General features: G+C 46.4%; 1 protein-coding gene across 2 annotated transcripts in view; it reads left to right on the top strand.

The window, feature by feature from the left end:
* Positions 1-2542: 2542 nt before the first annotated feature.
* The window catches only part of LOC144162552 (receptor-type tyrosine-protein phosphatase T-like), a 616771-nt gene continuing 599728 nt past the window's right edge, over positions 2543-19585 (top strand). For both annotated transcript variants that reach the window (XM_077693138.1, XM_077693139.1), the window contains exons 1-2: positions 2543-3285; positions 15255-15339. In XM_077693138.1, coding sequence (XP_077549264.1) covers positions 3171-3285; positions 15255-15339 — 200 coding nt within the window. In that variant the 5' untranslated portion in view covers positions 2543-3170. The remainder of the gene's footprint in view (positions 3286-15254; positions 15340-19585) is intronic.

Below are 19585 nucleotides of genomic sequence, written 5' to 3'. Positions count from 1 at the left end.
AAATGGTTCACCCAAACATCGGGGGTTCTCTCTATGTGTTTACGTGGCTGAGTGTGGTTGAGTGTGGCTTCGGGCTAGTTGTTGCGTGGTCCACGGTCTTGCTTAGCGAAAAAAGCATAAACAAATTACACCATCTTCCCGTCGTGGAATCCTGAGTAGTATACAAAGCAGCAATGGGGTCGGTTCAAGTGCCGTTAGTTTTCGTTCGTCGTTTCCGTTAGGTAAAGGTACGTAGCTACCGTTATATTTACAGTTTGGTTTCCATGGTAATTACAACACTTTTCACTTACCGGAACTACGAAATGGGCAATTTCGTTCAGCCCATGGCTGTTTTGCATACTAGTCAGGGTTCCCCTACGGGAAGATGGTGTAATTTTATTAGATGTGACGGGGCTATGTCCCTCCATTGCCGTTGTTGCGCCGTCCACACCCCCACTGCGCATGCTCGGCTTGCTGAACGCCCGGTGGTGTCTTACCCTTTAATGGATCCTGGAGCGACAGTGTTACCCGTGTCTTACTGGGCCGGCCCGAGATGAGCCGAGCATGCGCAGGGGGGGGGGGGGGGGTGGACGGCGCGATAACAAGGGAGGGACATAGAACCCGGCCATGAGATGCTGGAGTGACACTGTTGCCGCTATCTTCCAAGGCCGGCACGAGACGAGGACGCTTCCCTTTAAAGGGCTCCTGGAGCGGCATTGTTGCCGCTGTCTTCGTGGGCCGATCGATGGACGGACGACGGACGACGGAGCCGAGAGCAAGAGATGCTTTGCATCTAAAACAGGCGAGAGACACGGGAACACAAGAAGCACAAACGTTGCGCGTGCGGTCAGTCCATGATTGCAAAAGTGCTGCTTAGCGCAGTGCTGTGGCAAGGCATACCTCCGCCCGTTTCCGATTTATGTCCGCCTGAAGAAGGAATGGTTCCTTATCAGATTCGAATTGGGAAGCCTATTACACACACATAAAAAAAGGCCGCGCTACGTTCGCAGGCGTTGAGAAAGCTTGCCATATTCGTCGCGCGCTGCATCGCAACCCCGCCACGAAGGAAGTCACGTTGAAAGTGCCGTATTCGTGTGATGAAAGTGTATCGTAATGCTACAATAATAATTTTCGTACCCTGAAAGCAAATCGCTAGTTGTCGTCTCGTTGCAAGCTGCGGTCGTCGCGTTGATCCCACACCGAAGGTAGGCACCGTGAAATCTTGCTGCAGTAGCCGCGCTGCACACTGCCTTACTTTGTCGCGTGGGACACGTCGCAAAGGCAGGCGTCATGAGACGGCACCGAAGTCGTCACGCATTCTAAGGACATGGCAAAGTTACCGTAGCAGTCGCAAGCTGTAGTCGTAACGTTGAACCTGTCATGAGGGCAGGTGTCTTGCTCGCGCAGTGAAAGTTTGCTACAATATACGGTACCCTAATCGTCGCGAACTGCCGTATTGGCGCCGATTCTGTTACGAAGGCAAGCGCTGAGAAAAGCACCACAATTTCGTGACGCCTGTATTCGTGGCAGAGTCGATGCGATGTATAGGCACGATTTGATACGCTGTCAGCGCACGGGCAAGACACGCATTCTGGGTGGCACACTCCACAGAATTTCTTGGCGCCAAACCACTACACCAACAAATACATAAAATGTAGCCTCAACCAGAAAAAGTGGGCCTCCAAATAATAAATAAAAACGCAAAGAAGCTGCGACATTCTGCGGAGTGTGCGAACAAAGCAGCAGCCCTTAGTAGCTATAAAGGAAAAAAACAACGACGCAAGCCAGGCCGCAGCCGACATTCTGTCGGCAACACATGCAGCATCCCGATTCAAAACCATCGCCTTCTGCTTCTGCAGGGCAGCGTTTCCTTTTATCAGTCATATTGGCGTAAATCTTGGCCACTACAGTAAACAGGTGGCACACCACTCTATGCACACCTAGCATCTAGCGCACACACTCCGACCACCCTAGTTATCTCTCGTACGGCCATATTGGATTTCTCGTTGCGCCACTTATAGCCGCTGGAAGTAGCGAATTTAAAACGCCGCAGCTGCACCTGCGCTTTCAGGTGCGCCAGAGAGGAGGGCTCCGCAAAAATTTCAATTACCTGAAGATCTCTAGCGTGCAAAAGAATCTCGAGGTATAGCGTTTTCCTCTGTTGCCTCCATCCTAAAAAAACAGCCGCTGCAATAGGAATCGGACCAACGCCCTTGTTGGAGCAGCACCACCTCTTAGCCACTGAGTTACCACGGCTTGTCGCGTTCCCCAAGGTAAACCTCGCTCCTAACTACAAAGGGACAATAATTTCTGTGCTAAAATACGTGTCCCCGTGTTATTTATGGAGAACGATGTGATTCGGTCAGGCATTGAGCAACGCTATCGACCTGATAGCGAAAAGAGGAGTCTGCAACCCTGCTATTGACAGCCGGTCGGGCAACCAACAAGCAAAAGAGGAACTTTTTCACCGGAATAGTTCGTGACACATACAGCCGGCGCAAAAGGACGCAGATAAAGAGCGACGCCATCCAGGAAGCTCCGCAGTCTGTCTTTTCGCCTCCGGAAACGCAGGACGCGGGGGCAACAAGTGCCGCTGGTGGAAGACGTCATTTCCCTTCCGAGCCCCTGCATCGCCTTCAAGCCGGCGGGATTTCCACAGGCCGCCGGCTCCGTCCTCTCGCCTCGTAGCAGTTTCTCCGCAATGTGCGGCTTCGACTGCTGCCACCGACGCCCAAGCCAGACTCCGCGGTCCCAACCGCTCTCTCTCTCCTGAGTTTACCACGTCGTGTGTACGCTTCATCGGGAAAAGACCCTTAGGTGACGCGTGAACCGCGTCGTCGCCTGAATATACCCCTCTCTGCCCCCTGAAGCAGTTAAGACAATTACGGCTCATCAGCCATATTACCTGCCTCCCCCAGAACCAACCACGTTCAAGAGAAAGAGAGTGCCTGTCCGTCTGTGTGCTGCGGCGGCGCCTACCGAAGTGGCCAAGGGGATCCACGAAACCCGGAGTGCCGCCGGGGAGGGCAAGTGGGCCATTGTTTCATCGTATCGTTCGCCTTCTAGCGGGGACGGCCACACAAGGTTTGCGTCCTGAAGACACGCGCGGCCCTTGCAAGAAGAGCTGGCTTCATCGTACGTGGTTTCGTAGCAGGTGTATCTTCATCCGCCCACGTCTTTGGTTCTCCTTGATGCATTCCCCGAGGCCATGTACAGGACGTAACCAGGATCAGGATGTGTCCCACAGATCAAGCATGATGGCCTTCCTTAGAGTCGTCGCCGCATTTCTCGTCGCCTGCATTGCGGGTGAGTTTTTGTGAAAGAGCGGCAGCGCAAAACTCTTCGTCATACTGCAGATGGGGTCACTGAAGAAGCTTGTCAGTTAACACAGATACCTGAGGAATCAGTTAACTAGCTCCAAAGCAGCAAGCTGCTGAGTCAATGGGCGCACGCGATCCGCTTTTAGGCATCAATATGTGCCGCCAGACAGATTTTTAGTATGGTTTACTTCCATTCAGAGTCACTCTGGATCACAGCGTGCTATCGACATTGGTGGTGCCTTGTCACAGTATTCATTTGTTAGCTCTCCTTTTTAGCCGTAGTACTTCTGCCAATATACAGAGTCCGCCAGTGATCCCATCCATTCTTGGTCGAAGCTGAAAGAGAACTGGATAATATTTAGAGCAACGAAAACGTTTGCATATCACTTTTTAATGCATCCAATGGCGGTTCATATCAATGCAATGTGGCACTGCAGACGAAAGGAGGAATTTGTACACAAAATGAGGCTGTTTTTCCACTTTATATGTAAAGTCATCTTCCTTTTTCGATCTCTCTCTGGCTCTCTCTTTCTGTGTAGAACTTCGTAGAATTGCTTCCTCGGCTGTTGCATAACGCCGTATTGTATCCTTACGTCATAGTGCATGGCGTTCCAGTGGATGAGTCAATCTAGAAGCATGATTGATGTCCAGTGTTTTTTTTTGATGCACTTATTAGCTCATTACTGCCTTGTGAACACAACACTACTGTATTAACAAAGCTGCAATAATTTGCAGCTTTCCAACAAAGACACAATTTTTGACACAACACGCCACGGGTAAAACGACGCAATTATCCAGCAATAACCCAACATCCAATTGCATGCCTAACAGGATTGCGTACATAGTATCTGCACCACACCTGATCTCGGTTGTTTGTTCATTGTAATTATTCTTATCGTTACACTACGCTTAATGGCAAGACTAAACGCCTATTTATGCCATAATAAAGGCTACAATATACCACTACCTATATTTAAAACAATTCTAAGTCAACTGTACACTGAGCTGACGTCAAGCTTGCTACTTGTTCCGGTTGCTCTCTTTGATGTGCGGCTGTCCCGCTCAACTTTCTTCACGGAACAATAATTACAAGATAATTCTCCTGTTTAACATAAAGTATGTCGGAAAGGCATAAGTGAAGCCGTAAGCTTCCTTTGGACGTGAGTCCAAGTTGGGCATTCAGAGGGCGAATCTCAATGGGCAGAAACGTTTGACGACAATTTACTCGCAATGCCTGATGTTCTGCAAAGTATTCACTTATGTGTGATATGAAGGCAAAAATTGTCGAATGAGAAACATTTGGTGGGAAACGAATGGTTTACATTACGAATGAAAGTGCTTCGGATCTGCAGCAGAAGCTCGAAATAAGCCAGTTCTAGCAATTATTTTTCTGGGTGGCATTACAAAAGCAGAAAAAGGACCACCATTTCGATGAACACCGGAAATATACGAAACACTTTTAGTCGAATGTTTACATATGATCTGATGGGCGTACAGCAATACCACTCAGCTCAACCATTTCGTCTCTAATAATTAGGTTCCAACCATATTCTATAGAGGTTAACATTTCGGAAAAGTAAAGAAACGGTATCTGAAAATATCCTTTAGGTCTATCAACTTGTCACATTTCTAAATCTGAAACTTCTCCGTGATCTCGGTGACTTATTTTGCGAGGTGAAGTTATGTCACCGAACCAAGTCAATTGTGGAATAACATGGATCTTAACACATAAATTTGTCCGTGTTTCACGATTTTTATTCGTAAATGTTTAAGTTACAATGAAGACAAATTGGGTGTACTTTAATTTAATTATCGCATATTCCATAGCCTTACGCCTCTTTCGAAAACACTGGTTCCTTTACTTCTACGTCGCACAGAGAGCCAAGCGGGGAAAAAAAGCGCGCCTCTTGCACTAGTGGTGCAAACGTGTAGAAGCCCCAAAGGTGGCGGCCCCTCTCCCATTCGTCGGGGACCCAGCTGTTGCACCTCCCATGGATTTCCGAACTTGCCGCTGAAAGTTGTCCATGACTGGCAGGTCTGCATCGTTTTGCTCGCACGCTTTCATGCCTCTCCAATAGTGAACCGCGTTAGCACGCGTTGGAACTTGCGGCAACAGGCTTCGCGAACTCGGCGTCTGTTCTCCCCACTTCAGGCACGAACGCACGTGAACTGGCGAGCACAACAGCACGCGGGAGCTCACGCCACGATTTCGGGGCAGAGTGTTCCCGAAGGTTTAGCTGGCTGATACCTGGCGCTCCTCACGAGGCGCATGCTCATGTACCCTAAGTATGTTTTCTTGGCATTGTTTTCTGGAAACGCTGGATGGCGGAACTAAATACCTTAACAGCTCTGCGGTTAAAACCGAGAGCAGCTCAACCCTGACGAAGGTTATCATATGTATTTTCTTCGAACGTTTTCTACCAAGCTGTTTTTTTGCACACCCATCCCTATTACTAAACACAATCCGTCAATTCGAACATGTCTTCACAATATTTCAAAACAAAAATGCGAAAACATGCATGGGAAGCGATACCGGAACCTCTTTTAATTATCAAATGCGAATGTGTTAGCCTTACCGACGAGATGATCTTAGAGACATACTTTTCTGCAGTCCCTCGCAGCACATCCGCAATAATCCCGCTAAGTCTTTTATGGCCACAGCCAGATTTTGTTCTGAGGGTGGCGCCACAACAGACGTGAAAACGGGGATTGAGCATCATCCACACGAGTTGACAAAGGAGTTTCATGAAGCGAAACCCGCGGGGAATGGCTCGGAAACAGAAAAAACATGCCTTCCACTTCTGGCCGCGTGGAACTCAAGTGAGGTGGAGGCGCGCTATTCCGTTTCAAGATATATCTACGAGCCCGGCTGTGCCAGTTCGGCGCAAAATGTCAATTACCCGCGTTCATAGGCATAGCACCAGCACTACACCGAAGTAAATGATAACCAATCACCATTATTTACGACAATGATCCATAGAATTCAATTCACTAAGAGCCAGTTGTGGTTGTTGGTTTATGCCAAGTATCAACAGCGCAGACACACGAAGGACAAAGAAGAACTTTACACCTCAAGCACTGTAATCAGAAAACGCTCTACTCACCCAAAATTTGCGCAGCTCCTTTTGCGCAGGTGAACACATCTGAAGTTAGTTAGTGGGGAAAAAACTTTTCCCTTTCTCAAAAAAATTGCCAAAGCCGACTCGGGTCACTGGTGCGTTGAAGGCCTCGCGCAAAATTTGCAACTTCTACCGCTGTAAAACAAATACTGCAGCTATCGCCCTAGTTATTATTATGTGAAGAATGCATACGCTCAAACAATTTAATATATTTGTATTTGACTTGCAGAGCGAATTTATTTTAATAAAAATTCAAAAATTCGAACAAAAAATTAAATTTGCTAAATGTGGGGCTTTTTTCTCGGATTTTAAACAAGCTAGGTAGTTGAAATTTTTACTGTTATTCTTCTATCTGTGTTGATTCTTTGTGCCAATTCTTGTTTATGTGACCAAGATGCTTGAATATGAAAAAAGCCCTTTACAGCAGCAAGGTAACGCATTTTGCTATATTTCAAAAGCTAAGAAAAAAAATGCCGCATTCAATTTTTTCCAAACTTTTCCAAATTAAAGCCAAGGTTTCTTTCTATCACCTGCATCAAAAACATGTTGCCCTATTTGTGTTGTTTGTCAGCTACAAAGTGTCAAATACGGCCTTGTTAGCGGTATTGCAGTGACATACCCAAGTGGCTTGTAACAAGCATATGACCCCAATGTACGGAGAGAAATGGCCGTTACAAAGAGAAAATCATTAAAAAAATAATGCGGTGAGCATGCGTTGTCAAAATTGGACGCGTGTAATGTACGTTGCACCTAAACCACATGTTTAAGCTACCGCTTCCGAGCCCATGTTTGGGCATGTGTATAATTATCGACTGGTGCAGTCTCAACCGCCGAACTCGAGAACTGGCCTTTTTACGTTATGGGATTTAAATGATTGCCTAGTGTTTTGCATGAAAAACCGCGGAGTTATCAAGAACAAAATGTCTAAAATACAAAAATTTCTAATTAAGGAAGACTTCTAATTATTCTTATGTTCGAACCATATGCACTTCAGTTCTCTGGTGTGGTAGTCGCGCGGTCTTCAAACTTTAGGAATAGCACCCTTGTGCAATTGTCTGTTCACTAAAATTTAAGTACATATGCACGGTATCCTGAGGGTATCTGTGGCAGTATATGCTACTGCAGAGCACTTAGCACCGGCGAGGCAGTACGTCTTTACTGTCGTTCACTTGAGTATGAAGCAGGACGACAGTGAGGCTGATCTGAGTGGCCAATAGTGGGTTAGCGGCAACCAAAAAATTTTAGATGATAACAGTCCTGGGCGGCAGCGGTCTAGCGACCGTCAATACCGGTCAAGATGTACATGCTGGTTAGTCGGCTGAACTTGATCTTCTCTTACAGTGTCAAGATCGTCCACGCTAGGGAAGGTCCTTCTTGAAACAGTTGTTTTCTTATGCGCACTTAAATAATCAGCACACAGCACGTGCTACTTACTACTCTTTGGCTATTGGCCTTCTCTGGCTCGTCGATGTGCGAGTATCGCCGCAGGCGATGAAAATACAGTAGATGTTACTACAGCTAGGGCGGTTTTTTTAGACCGCCTGATCCTGTCGTCACTCACGGCGGTTAGGGTATGGTGATATGTTTTTCTGGGGAACGTGAGATCATATCTTTGTGAAAATAAGAAGAAAGTTCGGCCGCCATCCCTCAGTGCCTATTTATTTTCGCCGGAACGCTTACCCCAATGCTGCACGTTAGACTAAGCTCGACCATAGCCTGTTCTACCTGGCCGCTCCCAAGGGATTAGGATCTCATCTTACCAACTCTATATGCCAGTAGGCCTACACAGCGAGCACATAACACTGAGCAGCGCAGGAAGAGATGCATCCAGAAGAGCGACTGCGCTAGCGTGAACGGTCCACTTGGGGTGCTTTTGCTACAACTTATTAAAATGCTGGCTACTTTGTTCACGCCTCCTTTCAACAAAGCATGTTCCCCGCAATGTTTATTTATGGATTTTCTTGGTAACGGCCATTTCTCGCCCTACACTGCGGTCATAAGGTTCTTACAAACCACTTGGGTATGTCACCCCAATGCGGCTAACAGGACCATATTTGACGCGTTGTAGCTACAAAACAACAAAAATAGTGTAACACGTTTTTTATGTAGGTGAAAGAGAGCAATGTTGGTTTTATTTGTGAAAGTTTGAAAAAAATGAAGATGGCCTTTTTTTATTGGCCTTGAACATATACGAAAATGCGTTACCTTGTAGCAGTACACGGCCTTTTTCTTTTTGAAGCGTCTTTACCACATAAACTAAAGAGGCACGAAGATTGAAAAAAGATAGCAAAATACCAGCAAAACATTTCAACCTCCTAGCTTGTCTAGATAACGAGAAAAAATTCCCACATTTGGGCATTTTTCAAAATATGTTCCAATTTGGGTATTTTTATTGCAAGCAATTCCCTCTGCAAGCCTAATATGCAAGTCTATTATGTTAAACCATTTGAGGGTATGCAAAGGCTTTACATAAAAAGAACTAGGGTGATAGCCGCAGTAGGTTTTGTTCTACAGCGGTAGAAGTTTCGAGTTTTCCACGAGCCGCTCAACGCGCCAGTGACCCGACTGGGCTTTGTGAATGTTTTTGAGGAAGGGAGAATGATTGTTTCCGCAAAATACCTTAACATAGGTTTTTCCCTCTGCACAAGTGGCAATATATAAAATTTTCGTAAAAAGAAAGAGATCTCTACCGGACACGCCTGTATGATATCTCGTGTCCCTCTATCGAATGAACCACCTCTCGTCCACTTACGATGACTCTTCTCCTAAATATCCACCTTACCACGATCATGAATTTCTGCGTAGGATAGGCAGCTAGACTATTACGAGGGGTTCCGAAAGATTTTCGTGAGACAGAGCCTGCCCTCTTTTGTTCATTTGCAGTATTTCCAAAGTCTGTACTTTCACGTTTATTTCCACGTGGGTACATTAACGTTATTTATAAAAGGGTCTGACAGAGCAGTACTGTCTTAGCGTTAGCCTGACGTTCGTTACACCCTAGAACTTCTGTCTTGGTGGTCTTCTATTCCGCTCGTAGGCCCAAGACCACAGAACGTTTTACGGGCAATTATCACGGAGGCCAGCTTGATTAGATGGGGCTCAAAAGCTACAGCCAAGTCTGATGCTGGCCATCACGCGCGGAAATTTAATATCTTGCGGTAGTCGTGTGCAGTGCAGTGGCTGTAACTTACCAGTGGCTGCTGGTAAGCTACATTTACACACGTTATTATTTGTAATGGCGAACCTATGAAAATGAAACGGAAATCTACCGTGTCGAGTGATAAACTGTGACGTGTAATAGTTGGTGGGAAAGTGGTCCGACATTTTGTGAATATTCTTTATCCATTGGAATGTGTAGCTTTCATTTCCTTCTTGTTGCCACTGAACATTCCAATGTTTTATTAGTTGAATATAGATCTATTTTTTGATAAAGTATAGTGAAATAGGGCAGTCAATGTTTTCGCCATACTTTGCTGATTTTTTAGCCATTTCGTCCTCTATTTCGTTCCGTCGTTGCCACTGTGACTTTTAATGTAATTTTACGTTATTTTGACCAGTTTTGCTATTTTGTTTATCACTTCTTTAATTTTAAATATATTTGCGTTCCGATTATTTGGATTGCTGATTGCTTTTAGGGTTGATGGTTTCACAGTATAAACCTGTACGTTACCTTCTTTGAAGCTAGTTTGGAGGTATTCAATTGCTTTTAAAATCGCGATTCCTTCTGCCTCAAAGTGAGGGCTCTACTCCGGAAGTTTGTATTGTTTGGTTTCTACTATTTTGCTGGATTTATCAAGAATAATAAAAGCTGCTCCTAATTCGGTTTTAACTGGCGAGCCGTATGTAAATACTACAAAATCTGTCTGCGAAATTGGTTGAGTAAGATAGGTAAAAGATATCTTATCTGCTGGATGCAGCTGCCATATATCTATTTTGTTACTTATTTGGTGTCCCGGAAAAGCGCGGTTTTTCCAGCAGAACTGGGCATAACTGGGTTGAGGCATAACTGGGCTGAGGCGACAGCGCATGCAGCATTTTTTCTCAGTTTGTCGCATGAGGGCGTACTGCTCACGACGCCCGTCTTTCATTGCCGCCCAATGTCGATACCTTGACTAATATCTCTGACCCAGCATACCGAGCATATATTCGAAGACTGCACCACGTTTCGCTGCCTAACGGAGACGTTCTTGTTCTACGTGACGCTTCTTTCAGGCCTGGATATTGTGTACACTGGACGAGTTCTTCGGAGACAGTTTGCTTGAGCATATTTACGTGCTCGTTTGTACCCATGACGAGCACGGTCTTCGTACGTCACCTCCAAGTACACAGGAATGCTCAAACTGAAAACGCTCTTCGCCGGCGCTGGCGTCCGAAATTCGCCTAGACATGCGCACATGGTGTTTTTGTAAGAAACGCAGCGGTAGGGTGCCCGGAGGCTTCCCCCGTCACCGAAGCAGGAACCACTGGGCACGCAGCGGCGCATTCGTAAACCTAACAACAGAATCAGCAGCAGGGCCCGAAAAGCAGAGAGGAGAGACAAATAAAGCGTCGCTTTAAATGTCAAAGCCAGAGATTTTCTTCGGAAAATCGCAAATCACAACGATCTCAAAGAGCACACAAGCAAAGGTAAATTTATCACTTTTCAACACGCATGAGGATGTAGCCGTCAGCAAAATTCGAAACTCTCTGCGTATATTTTTCATTACCAACATTTCACTTAAAAACCATAAACAACTCGATCTCATAATTAGTTGATAAATTAGTTCGTGTCCAATTCGTAAAAACGCTATCGCAAACGTCACTACCGCTTCGTAACCACTGCTACAATATGAAACGTATACACATTATTCTGATCTGTAGACATATACATATTAAGGTAAAAGCTTCAGTTTTGTTTAAATAAAAGTTTTAAGTAGATAGAAAACCTAAAACCAAAAACACCTACTTGACGCACCGAGCATTTAGCGTGTCAACTAGGTGTTCTTAAGCGCTCAGTAGGTGCAGCCCACTTAATCGCATTTCCCGCCGTAGAGCGGGAAATGCAAAAGCTGGCTAAGCGGTTCACATGGGGATGACGACGATTGTTACAAAAATACTCTTAAAGTCGCGTGCACAATTGCACACGCCGTGTCGCAAAGTATTGTAAAGGTCACGTAACTGAGTTACCACTGGAATTATAGAAGGCCAAAGCTTCACTCACGCAGCTCTCTGCCGTGCCAAAGCGCACTGCAGGGAAGCCAACTCTACGCATTGAGTTCCCACAAGGCCCCGTGTGATGATGATAAGCGAAAGCAGATCAAGCGCCTCAACAATACAACGCTTCCTGTAGTCGGAGTTGAATCCGCGTCCCCCGCTTTGTGAACCTGACATCTATCGAATTGCGCTATTCCGACGTGGACGAAGCAGTTCGAAAATTTCACTTTGACTCAGGTTCCAACGGAAAAACCTTTGCGTTGTAACTGTTTTTCTTTTGAAAAAGGCATGAGAATTTTTAAACCCAAGTGTCGTGTACATTGTACAAACGCACAGAGGTGCCTCACAAGGACATGTACACGTGCACACAAAAACACTTGCACAAGCACGCACACGGAAATACGCACACACACGTCCACGCCTTTGTGGCTGATCCTGAACCCCCTCCTCCCTCCCTCTTCCCCCAAAAAAGCAAGGCGCCAATTTTGCGCATTGAACTTCAATAAACTAACACACTGGCGGCTTTCTCGCGCGTCTTTAGAGGAAAACAAGGAGGTTCCCCAAACTTACTATCGGATAAAATGGTCTGCATCCACTCCCATGCGCAGTCGTTTAGACAGCGCATGAAAACAACAAGCAACTTTGTTAGGTTCGATTCCTTTCATACGTTAGCCTCATTGATTGCGCGGCCGCAGGCGGTGCTTTGTACACTGGAAAAGGTAATATTAAAGCCAAAATTTTAGTTTTTTTATGGCACCGCATCTTTTGTGATGTCAGAAATGCTGTATTAAAGCCATGGGCCTTATTCTCGACTGCACATATTCTCAGGCAATTGGGGAATTCGCAGGAAGTGTTTTCTGACTGTCTTTTACTTTTGGTCACGTGCTTCCGGTTGACGAAGCAGTGGATTGTGCTTTCGTCATTTTGACGTTTAATGACGTTTATGAGCACGAGTTCTGAAGTTTTACTTATTTGTCGTAACTGAAAGCGTATAATTCTTGGCCGGCAATGAAAATCTTGACTAAATGCACCGGACATGACAACGTAAGCCTGCCTTTGCTATTCAACAACTATACTGCTTGTAATGCACGCTCTCTCTCTGATTGTCTGAGAAGGCGTAAGGTAATTTAAACAGTCGGCGGGAACGAACACGTCACACATCGGCAACTTCAGCCTTCGTAAAAGTGGCGTAATGTTACGTAACAGCTTGAAAATAGAGGCTGCTTTTACCGCGAATGAGGGCAAAAAATGTCATCGACCTTCAGCGCCGCGAAATGTCTGTGAATTTGCAGCAGACGCAGTTTCCCATGACGCGTGGTTTAAACCAATTTTCTACCGAAGGAAATAACAGTTTCGACTGTTCCTAAGTCAGCGATCACGGAGCGTACAGAAAACGTGCACTATTTTGCTTTTGTTTGGCCATAAAATGAAAATTCCCCCGCATTTCCCCGAGGGGGAGAATGTGAAAGTGCGAATGCACGTTTGTCGGCCCGCTTGCGGCGCTTGCGCTCGGCCCCCGCAGCCCACCGCCTCGCCGCCTTCTCTTCCATCTCTTCCATCGGGTTTGTAGTATCACGTGTACACCACGCAGTTATCAAGCCGCTATAACGCCGCTGAGTCGCCAACGCACGCCGCTGACGACGTAGTTTGAATGCGTTAAAGATATAAGGCGCGTCACTAACACTGATATCAGCGTCGCGTCCGTGGCTTGGTCGGTAGAGCGTCGCGCTGCGGCCTCAAAGTCCTCGGATCGAAACCTGGCGCCGGATGCTGTTTCTTTTTTAAATATAGAGGAGCACTGCGGACGCCGCCGCCGCCGCCGCCGTTGGCGGTGGATGGTTTGGGGTCGCTTATAAAGTGCATTCGCACTTAAAAATTATTTGTTTGGCGTAACCGCAACATAAGGGCAGTACAAGCCTCTCATGGCAAAGAGAACCCAATGCATGGCATTTTTCCTCATTCCTCCTAGTAAGCTGCTGGGTCACTTGATAAACTCAAGAAAAAAATAACAAAGAAAAGTGACTCTTCTTCATTGCCGCGCTGATTGAAGTTGAGCTTGACGAGTGAGTGAATCGGCGACACCGATAACCTCCGCGGTTATCAGGCGCAGCGGGTCACTTCCCTTATTTGTCATACAAGCGAAGGTCACGGCCGTCCGTTTATATGATCACGCCATAAACTTGTAACATAGCAGCAGACGATAGCGTGCGGCGGTGGCGACCGGGAAGGTGATAACCCATTGTGATAACGCAACAAAGATTGCGTTCAAGCAGAGAGCCGAACTTATCTTGCTCCGTGGCCGAACTATGTTACTAAAAGCTATTGAAATAAATAAATAGATACGGTAAAAAAATTGTGTGATGTTTTTTAGCTCAACATCCGCCTTTCCCTGACGTTTGGATCAAAATTACTGAATCGCCTTGTGGTATTGACGCCAATTTCGACCTACCGAAACGTGTTTCTGTTCCCAGCCTCCGCTACCGTCTTACTTTTTATAGTACCTGCCAAATGTTTTATATCTTTTATGCGCATTATTTCATACTTTGGCTGTTATCCTTTTGAGTGGGGTGTTTAATTACACTGTATATCGTCATAGCTGTAGGTGCATCGCGTCACTGATTGCTTAGGTCGTGCTTACGTAAAAAACATGGCGAATTTCCCGCTAATTTGTTGCGGTTCAAAATAGGGCCCCAATGCTTAAAACAGAAAGTTAATATGTTCCCCCCACTTAGCATCCATATACTGAAATCCAACAAAAACAAAGCGAACTGAATTTGTTAGAACATCATTCTAAACTGCGCTCGGTTACCGTCGGCCTCCCCGTATATACCACAGCAATGACGCTTGGAAACCGCTGTCTTGCCATGCTTGTTCCTTATCCGACCTGCGCGTGGAGTTTTTTGTTGCAGTTAATAATAATCGTTCCGTAAGACTTTGTGTAAAACTCGTCAAAGAAGGGGCATGTTGAGGCGGTGTCGCTCGGGCCAGGCAGCTGCCTTCGCATTGGAAAAACGTCTGAACTATGACACTGCTTTACAGCGTTTGGAGTTGCAGTTTCATATGCATAGCTGATACATTTACTGGTTCCTTCAGAGCTCAAACTGTTTACCCAATCAATCTTACTGCTATGAAACATATACACTGAATTTCACACGCATACAGCTTCTTTTGCAAGCTTAAAAACTTTGTTATTGGCATTAGATTCTAATGACCTTGGTATGTCGCACAAGCGGGCTCAAGTGTGGTAAAGTAGCTGGTGGGTCGCATTCCTATACGCTGTTTTCCTTATATGAGTGGATCTTTGGTTAAAAGCGGTATGAGTGTTATTCTAGCAAAGCAATATCTCGATTGAACCTAATAGAGACTTTTTTAGGAGAGAGGCAACATAAACAGGACAATTTATTGCACTAATAATGTTGGCCAACTCAGCGAGCGTTTGAGTGCAAGAAATGGTGCACCTTTTTTTTCTCCACTAATGCCTCTCCTTACATGTTGTGAGATCAGCAGCCTATATCCAGCCTTCTAGCCAACTGTTCTCCTGCAACTGTGTATAGGTGTGTGACTGCGGGATGTGTAGATTGCTGGTGCAAGCCGCTCCGTGTGCTTTTGTTGCAGAAATTTCACTGTACCCTCTCTTGTGCAGGCGCAAGATGTACGAGCATCGGTTGCCAGGTAACGGGTGACACGCTCATCAGGCACCGCCGTTGTGAATACCAACAGGAGTGCCAGTAAGTATGACACACTCACCACTTCTGTGACCTGCCGTAGAACAAAAAGTTGGCACAACTTGCAGTAGTGGTGCAAGGCTGGAGAAGCAGCATAGCTGGTGGCCCCTTTCTCTTCGTCGGAGACCGGGCAGCTGCGCCTCATACGGATTTCCCAACTTGCCGCTGAGACGTTTCCACGACTGGCAGGCCCGGATCGTTTTGTCCGCAGGCTTTCACATCTCTCCCAGTGTGGACTGCCTTAGCACGAGCTAGAACCCGCGACAACCTGCTTCCCAAACTGGGCGTCTGCAGCACGAACTCGGGGCCTGTGCACCCCACTTCAGGCGTGAACGCACGTGAACTGGCGAGGAGAACAACGCGCAAGGAACCACGCCATGAACGCTGGGCAGAGTATCCTCGAAGGCCGAGCTGGCCGACGCCGGGTGCTGTCGTGCGCTGTCGTGCGCTAGTTACTTTTTTCTGTGAAATTTTTTGCGAGATCCCCACATGCCGCAAGCTGGGCCGACGCCGGGTGCTCCTCACGAGCCGCACGCTCACGTGCGCTCGGCTCAGTTGAGCTTTGGGGTAACGTTCCAAGCCGGAACTATAGTGTTCAACAGCCCATCTGTTAAACATTTGCAGTAGCCACGCTTCAACCGTGCCTTCAAATGTTTACCAGATTCTAATCAGCGATGTACAGTACCGACTCAGGTTGTTTGATTGAAACGACATTGAGCAGCCTTGTTTTTTGTTTAAGCCTCAATTGTGGCTGCGTTGTGCAGTTAAACCCAGCTAATCCGGTATATGTGTATATAAGGGATGCCCAGAGCTTCAGCTTATTCCCAACGACCCGGCAGAAGAGACGATACTCTCCGCGCGCCGTTTGTGGCCTCTGTGCAAACTACCGCAATGGTGTCAAAGTACACTACAATGTGTTTACCGCTATCATTATTTACCCAGTTTATCATTACCGACATGCTCGCGGCCGTTTAGTGAGGTTACGCATGTTAGCAACCAACTCAATCTGGATCTTCGGGTGCCTTCACATTTTGTATAAGCAAATCGGCGGGCTGAGATTGGAGGAAGGCAGAATGAATGCTCAGAAGACAGCGAACATTCTATAGAAATTTATCTGGCGCGTAATCAAGCAACGTTTGAAACTCAGTTTAGTCTTGTTTAAAGTACGCAGTGGCCCAGACGCTGCACTTATAAACTGTACCAATTAAACTGAGAGGATCGCAAGGTATGAAGTTCGTGCGGGCAGGTTATTCGACTTTTGAGGAAAGTAACAAATGGAATATGATCCAGAGATTAGAACAAACGGGATAAGATACATGGGATAAGATTTATTGTCGATGACTGTCTAGGTTTTAACTTACCACGCTAGATGGAATATGTCTTTCATACCACACTTTTATAGACACGAGGCGACTGGTAGTTTTAGCCAGACCATATACTTTCTTAGAACGTGTGACGGACATAAGCATTGAACAGGATGAATTTGCCAAAACTCGTTTATTCGGATTGACGAACCGTTAGCTAATGTGCGAACAGTGTATCTATGACCATTGTCTTGCCCCACTCTTGGTAGCAGTACGCTTGTCTGCCTTTTTACGCCATACAATATGCTGGGGGGTAGTGGGGGAAGGTACGAGATGGCAACCTCCACCGTGGTCGGGCCTTGGTTGGTCTTCCACTTACGTATGCAGCAGCAAAGCGGTAGTTTTCATAAAGGGCAGCTTCAGTGCTTGTGAACGGCTGTGAGGTTTGTGCGGGGCTGCAGCTGTTGCTGTAAATAAAAAAAAGCGAACACAGTATTGGCGTTAACAAAGAGCAAAACATATTGACTGACGCATACTTCCCAATGGCCTCCGGCCCCCTATTTTTAATTTATAATATGCACCGAGTATTGGTCATTCCGGGTAACAGTGTAACAGAGTGGAATCCTAGAGAAGGCAAGCGTGGCAGGGGGCGGCAGAAAGATGGACATATGAGATCAAGTTTGCGGGAATAAATTGTTCGAAGTTAGCACAGGACCGCGGTAATTGGAGATTAATGGGAGAGGCCTTTGCCATCCAGTACGCATAGATAGGCTGGTGATAAAGTAGACGATGATGATGGTATTTACATCTATACACAGTGGAACCCCTATAATAAGACTTTCAAGGAACCGCGAGAAAGCGTCGTATCAGCGGGGTGTCGTACGACCAGGGTGTGGGTAACTGCCGGCCTAGTGGACGGTCCCACGATGCAGGAGGGCTAAGAACTTCTTTAAACTGCTATACTTAGAGTGTTCTCGCCTGTTTCGCGAACCTTTAGCTGAGTTCACTCGTTTTATAAAAGCGCCTATGTTGTGCCCCCTCTCCTCCTCGGTGTCTGAGCTACGCCCCCAGCCAAGCACCGCGCGATACGCGACACCCGTGCAGTAACCTTACTCATGCCGTCCAGCGCTGTATATAGCCCGCCAGCCCCGTGCATTGCGCGAGCGAGGTAAGCCCGACATGGTCGAGGAAATTGAGACAGAAAAAAGAGAGTGTGAAACTGACAAGGCTAAACGAAACAAAGGATAGTACAAGGCGGAGATGAAAAAAATACCGCATTCCCGTACAGAGTGGAGCCACCTGTAGAACATGTCCCGTGGCGTCACTATTGGGTCAAAGTACTCAACAGACAGTAGTTTTCGTTCCCGAAACGACCCAGCAGCGCGAAATTGATAATTCAATGTTCGCGTGTAAACTGTCGCTTAAGTAAAGGTAGCTTAAGAGGGTCCAACACTGGTCGACCACTCTCGACATGTCGTAGCCACTCGAGTCACGGCTCGGGGGTTAAAAAGAAGGTCCCCTCCAACCCGAGTAGTCCGAGTGGCGCTGGCACCACCCCAAGTGCAGGAAACAAAAAAAATACCCTAACGTAAGTACCAAAGAAAGAGGTGGGGAAACAGCCCCGCCGGTAGCGTAGTGGTTATCGCTCAAGACTGGTATTCTGGAGGTCGTGGGCTCAGATCCCACCCAGCGGGCATTCTTTCACCACTTTCTTTCTGCCTCAAAAATTCTTCATCTGTTTCTATGACCTACCGCATTCCGCCCTTTGCTTTCCAAGGTTTTCTTGACTGCTAACCCTTATTCTGTCTTAATTCACCGAGCCCATCATTCCCCATTTCTGATTCGCTACATGCATAGCGAGGGCCTCTGTTCTGGCAATCTTGGTGCCAAAGGTAGCTGAAGAGGGTTCAACACTTGTCGACCACTCTCGACATGTCGTAGACACTCCAGTCACGGCCCGGGGGTTCAAAAGAAGGTCCCCTTCACCCCGAGTAGTCCGAGTGGCACTGGCTACCACCCCCAAGTGGAGAAAACAAAAATATACCTTAACCTAAACACTCAAGAAAGTGGTGGGGAAACAGCCGTGACGGTAGCGTAGTGGTTATCGCACCAGACCGGTATTCTGGAGGTCGTGAGCTCAGATCCCACCCGGCGGGCATTCTTTTACCACTTTGTTTCTGCCTCAAAAAATTCATCTGTTTCTATAACGTACCGCAATCCGCCCTTTGCTTTCCGAGGTTTTCTTGGCTGCCAACGCTAATTCTGTCTTTCAATTCAATTCAAATCAATTCATTTTATTCACCAGATAGTACCGGTTGGTTGCCTAGGCTATATAGCTGTGGGGACAGCTTGACGGTGGCCCCGACAGGCAGTACAAGGCAGCAAAGAACGATACATCAATCCGCACTGCGTGTGCATTTGACAGTTGGCATGCGTGTTATACATATGGGAAATGTAAAAACGCTACAAGCATGCATGCCATTGTAACAACAAAAAGCGACTCCAGATGAGAAAAAATAGCAATTTAAATGCATAAGCAAAATACAAAGCCATGCACAATAGTGGAAGAAAAGTGCAAAAAACAATAAAACTTTGTAAGCATAAAACTACATATTTACAAATATTTCCAGTAGTTCCTTTAACGCGGATTGCACGGTATTCCAAATTTATTCAAGATATAAGGGAGGTGATGTTGCAGCATTTGATTTTTGTACTCTGTGCGAAAACAAGGAATTTGCCAAATATCCCTGTTTCACGAGTTAACAGGATGATTGCTGCGTTAATAGGGCAGAAGCTATCACAAACTGTGTGAACGCTGGTGAAGACTTGTAAAATGATCGTAAGATACGGAAATTGTACATATTCTCAGCCGCGACTATCTTATACGTGCGAAAGTGTTGTAGTTCAGGGGCCAAATAATCAAGACTTCTGATGAGACGGACAGC

Source organism: Haemaphysalis longicornis, unplaced genomic scaffold (genome assembly GCF_048455015.1).
Source record: "Haemaphysalis longicornis isolate Haplotype H1 unplaced genomic scaffold, Haemaphysalis longicornis Haplotype H1 scaffold_12, whole genome shotgun sequence".
Lineage (NCBI taxonomy): Eukaryota > Metazoa > Arthropoda > Arachnida > Ixodida > Ixodidae > Haemaphysalis > Haemaphysalis longicornis.
This window is presented reverse-complemented; position numbering and strand designations above follow the sequence as displayed.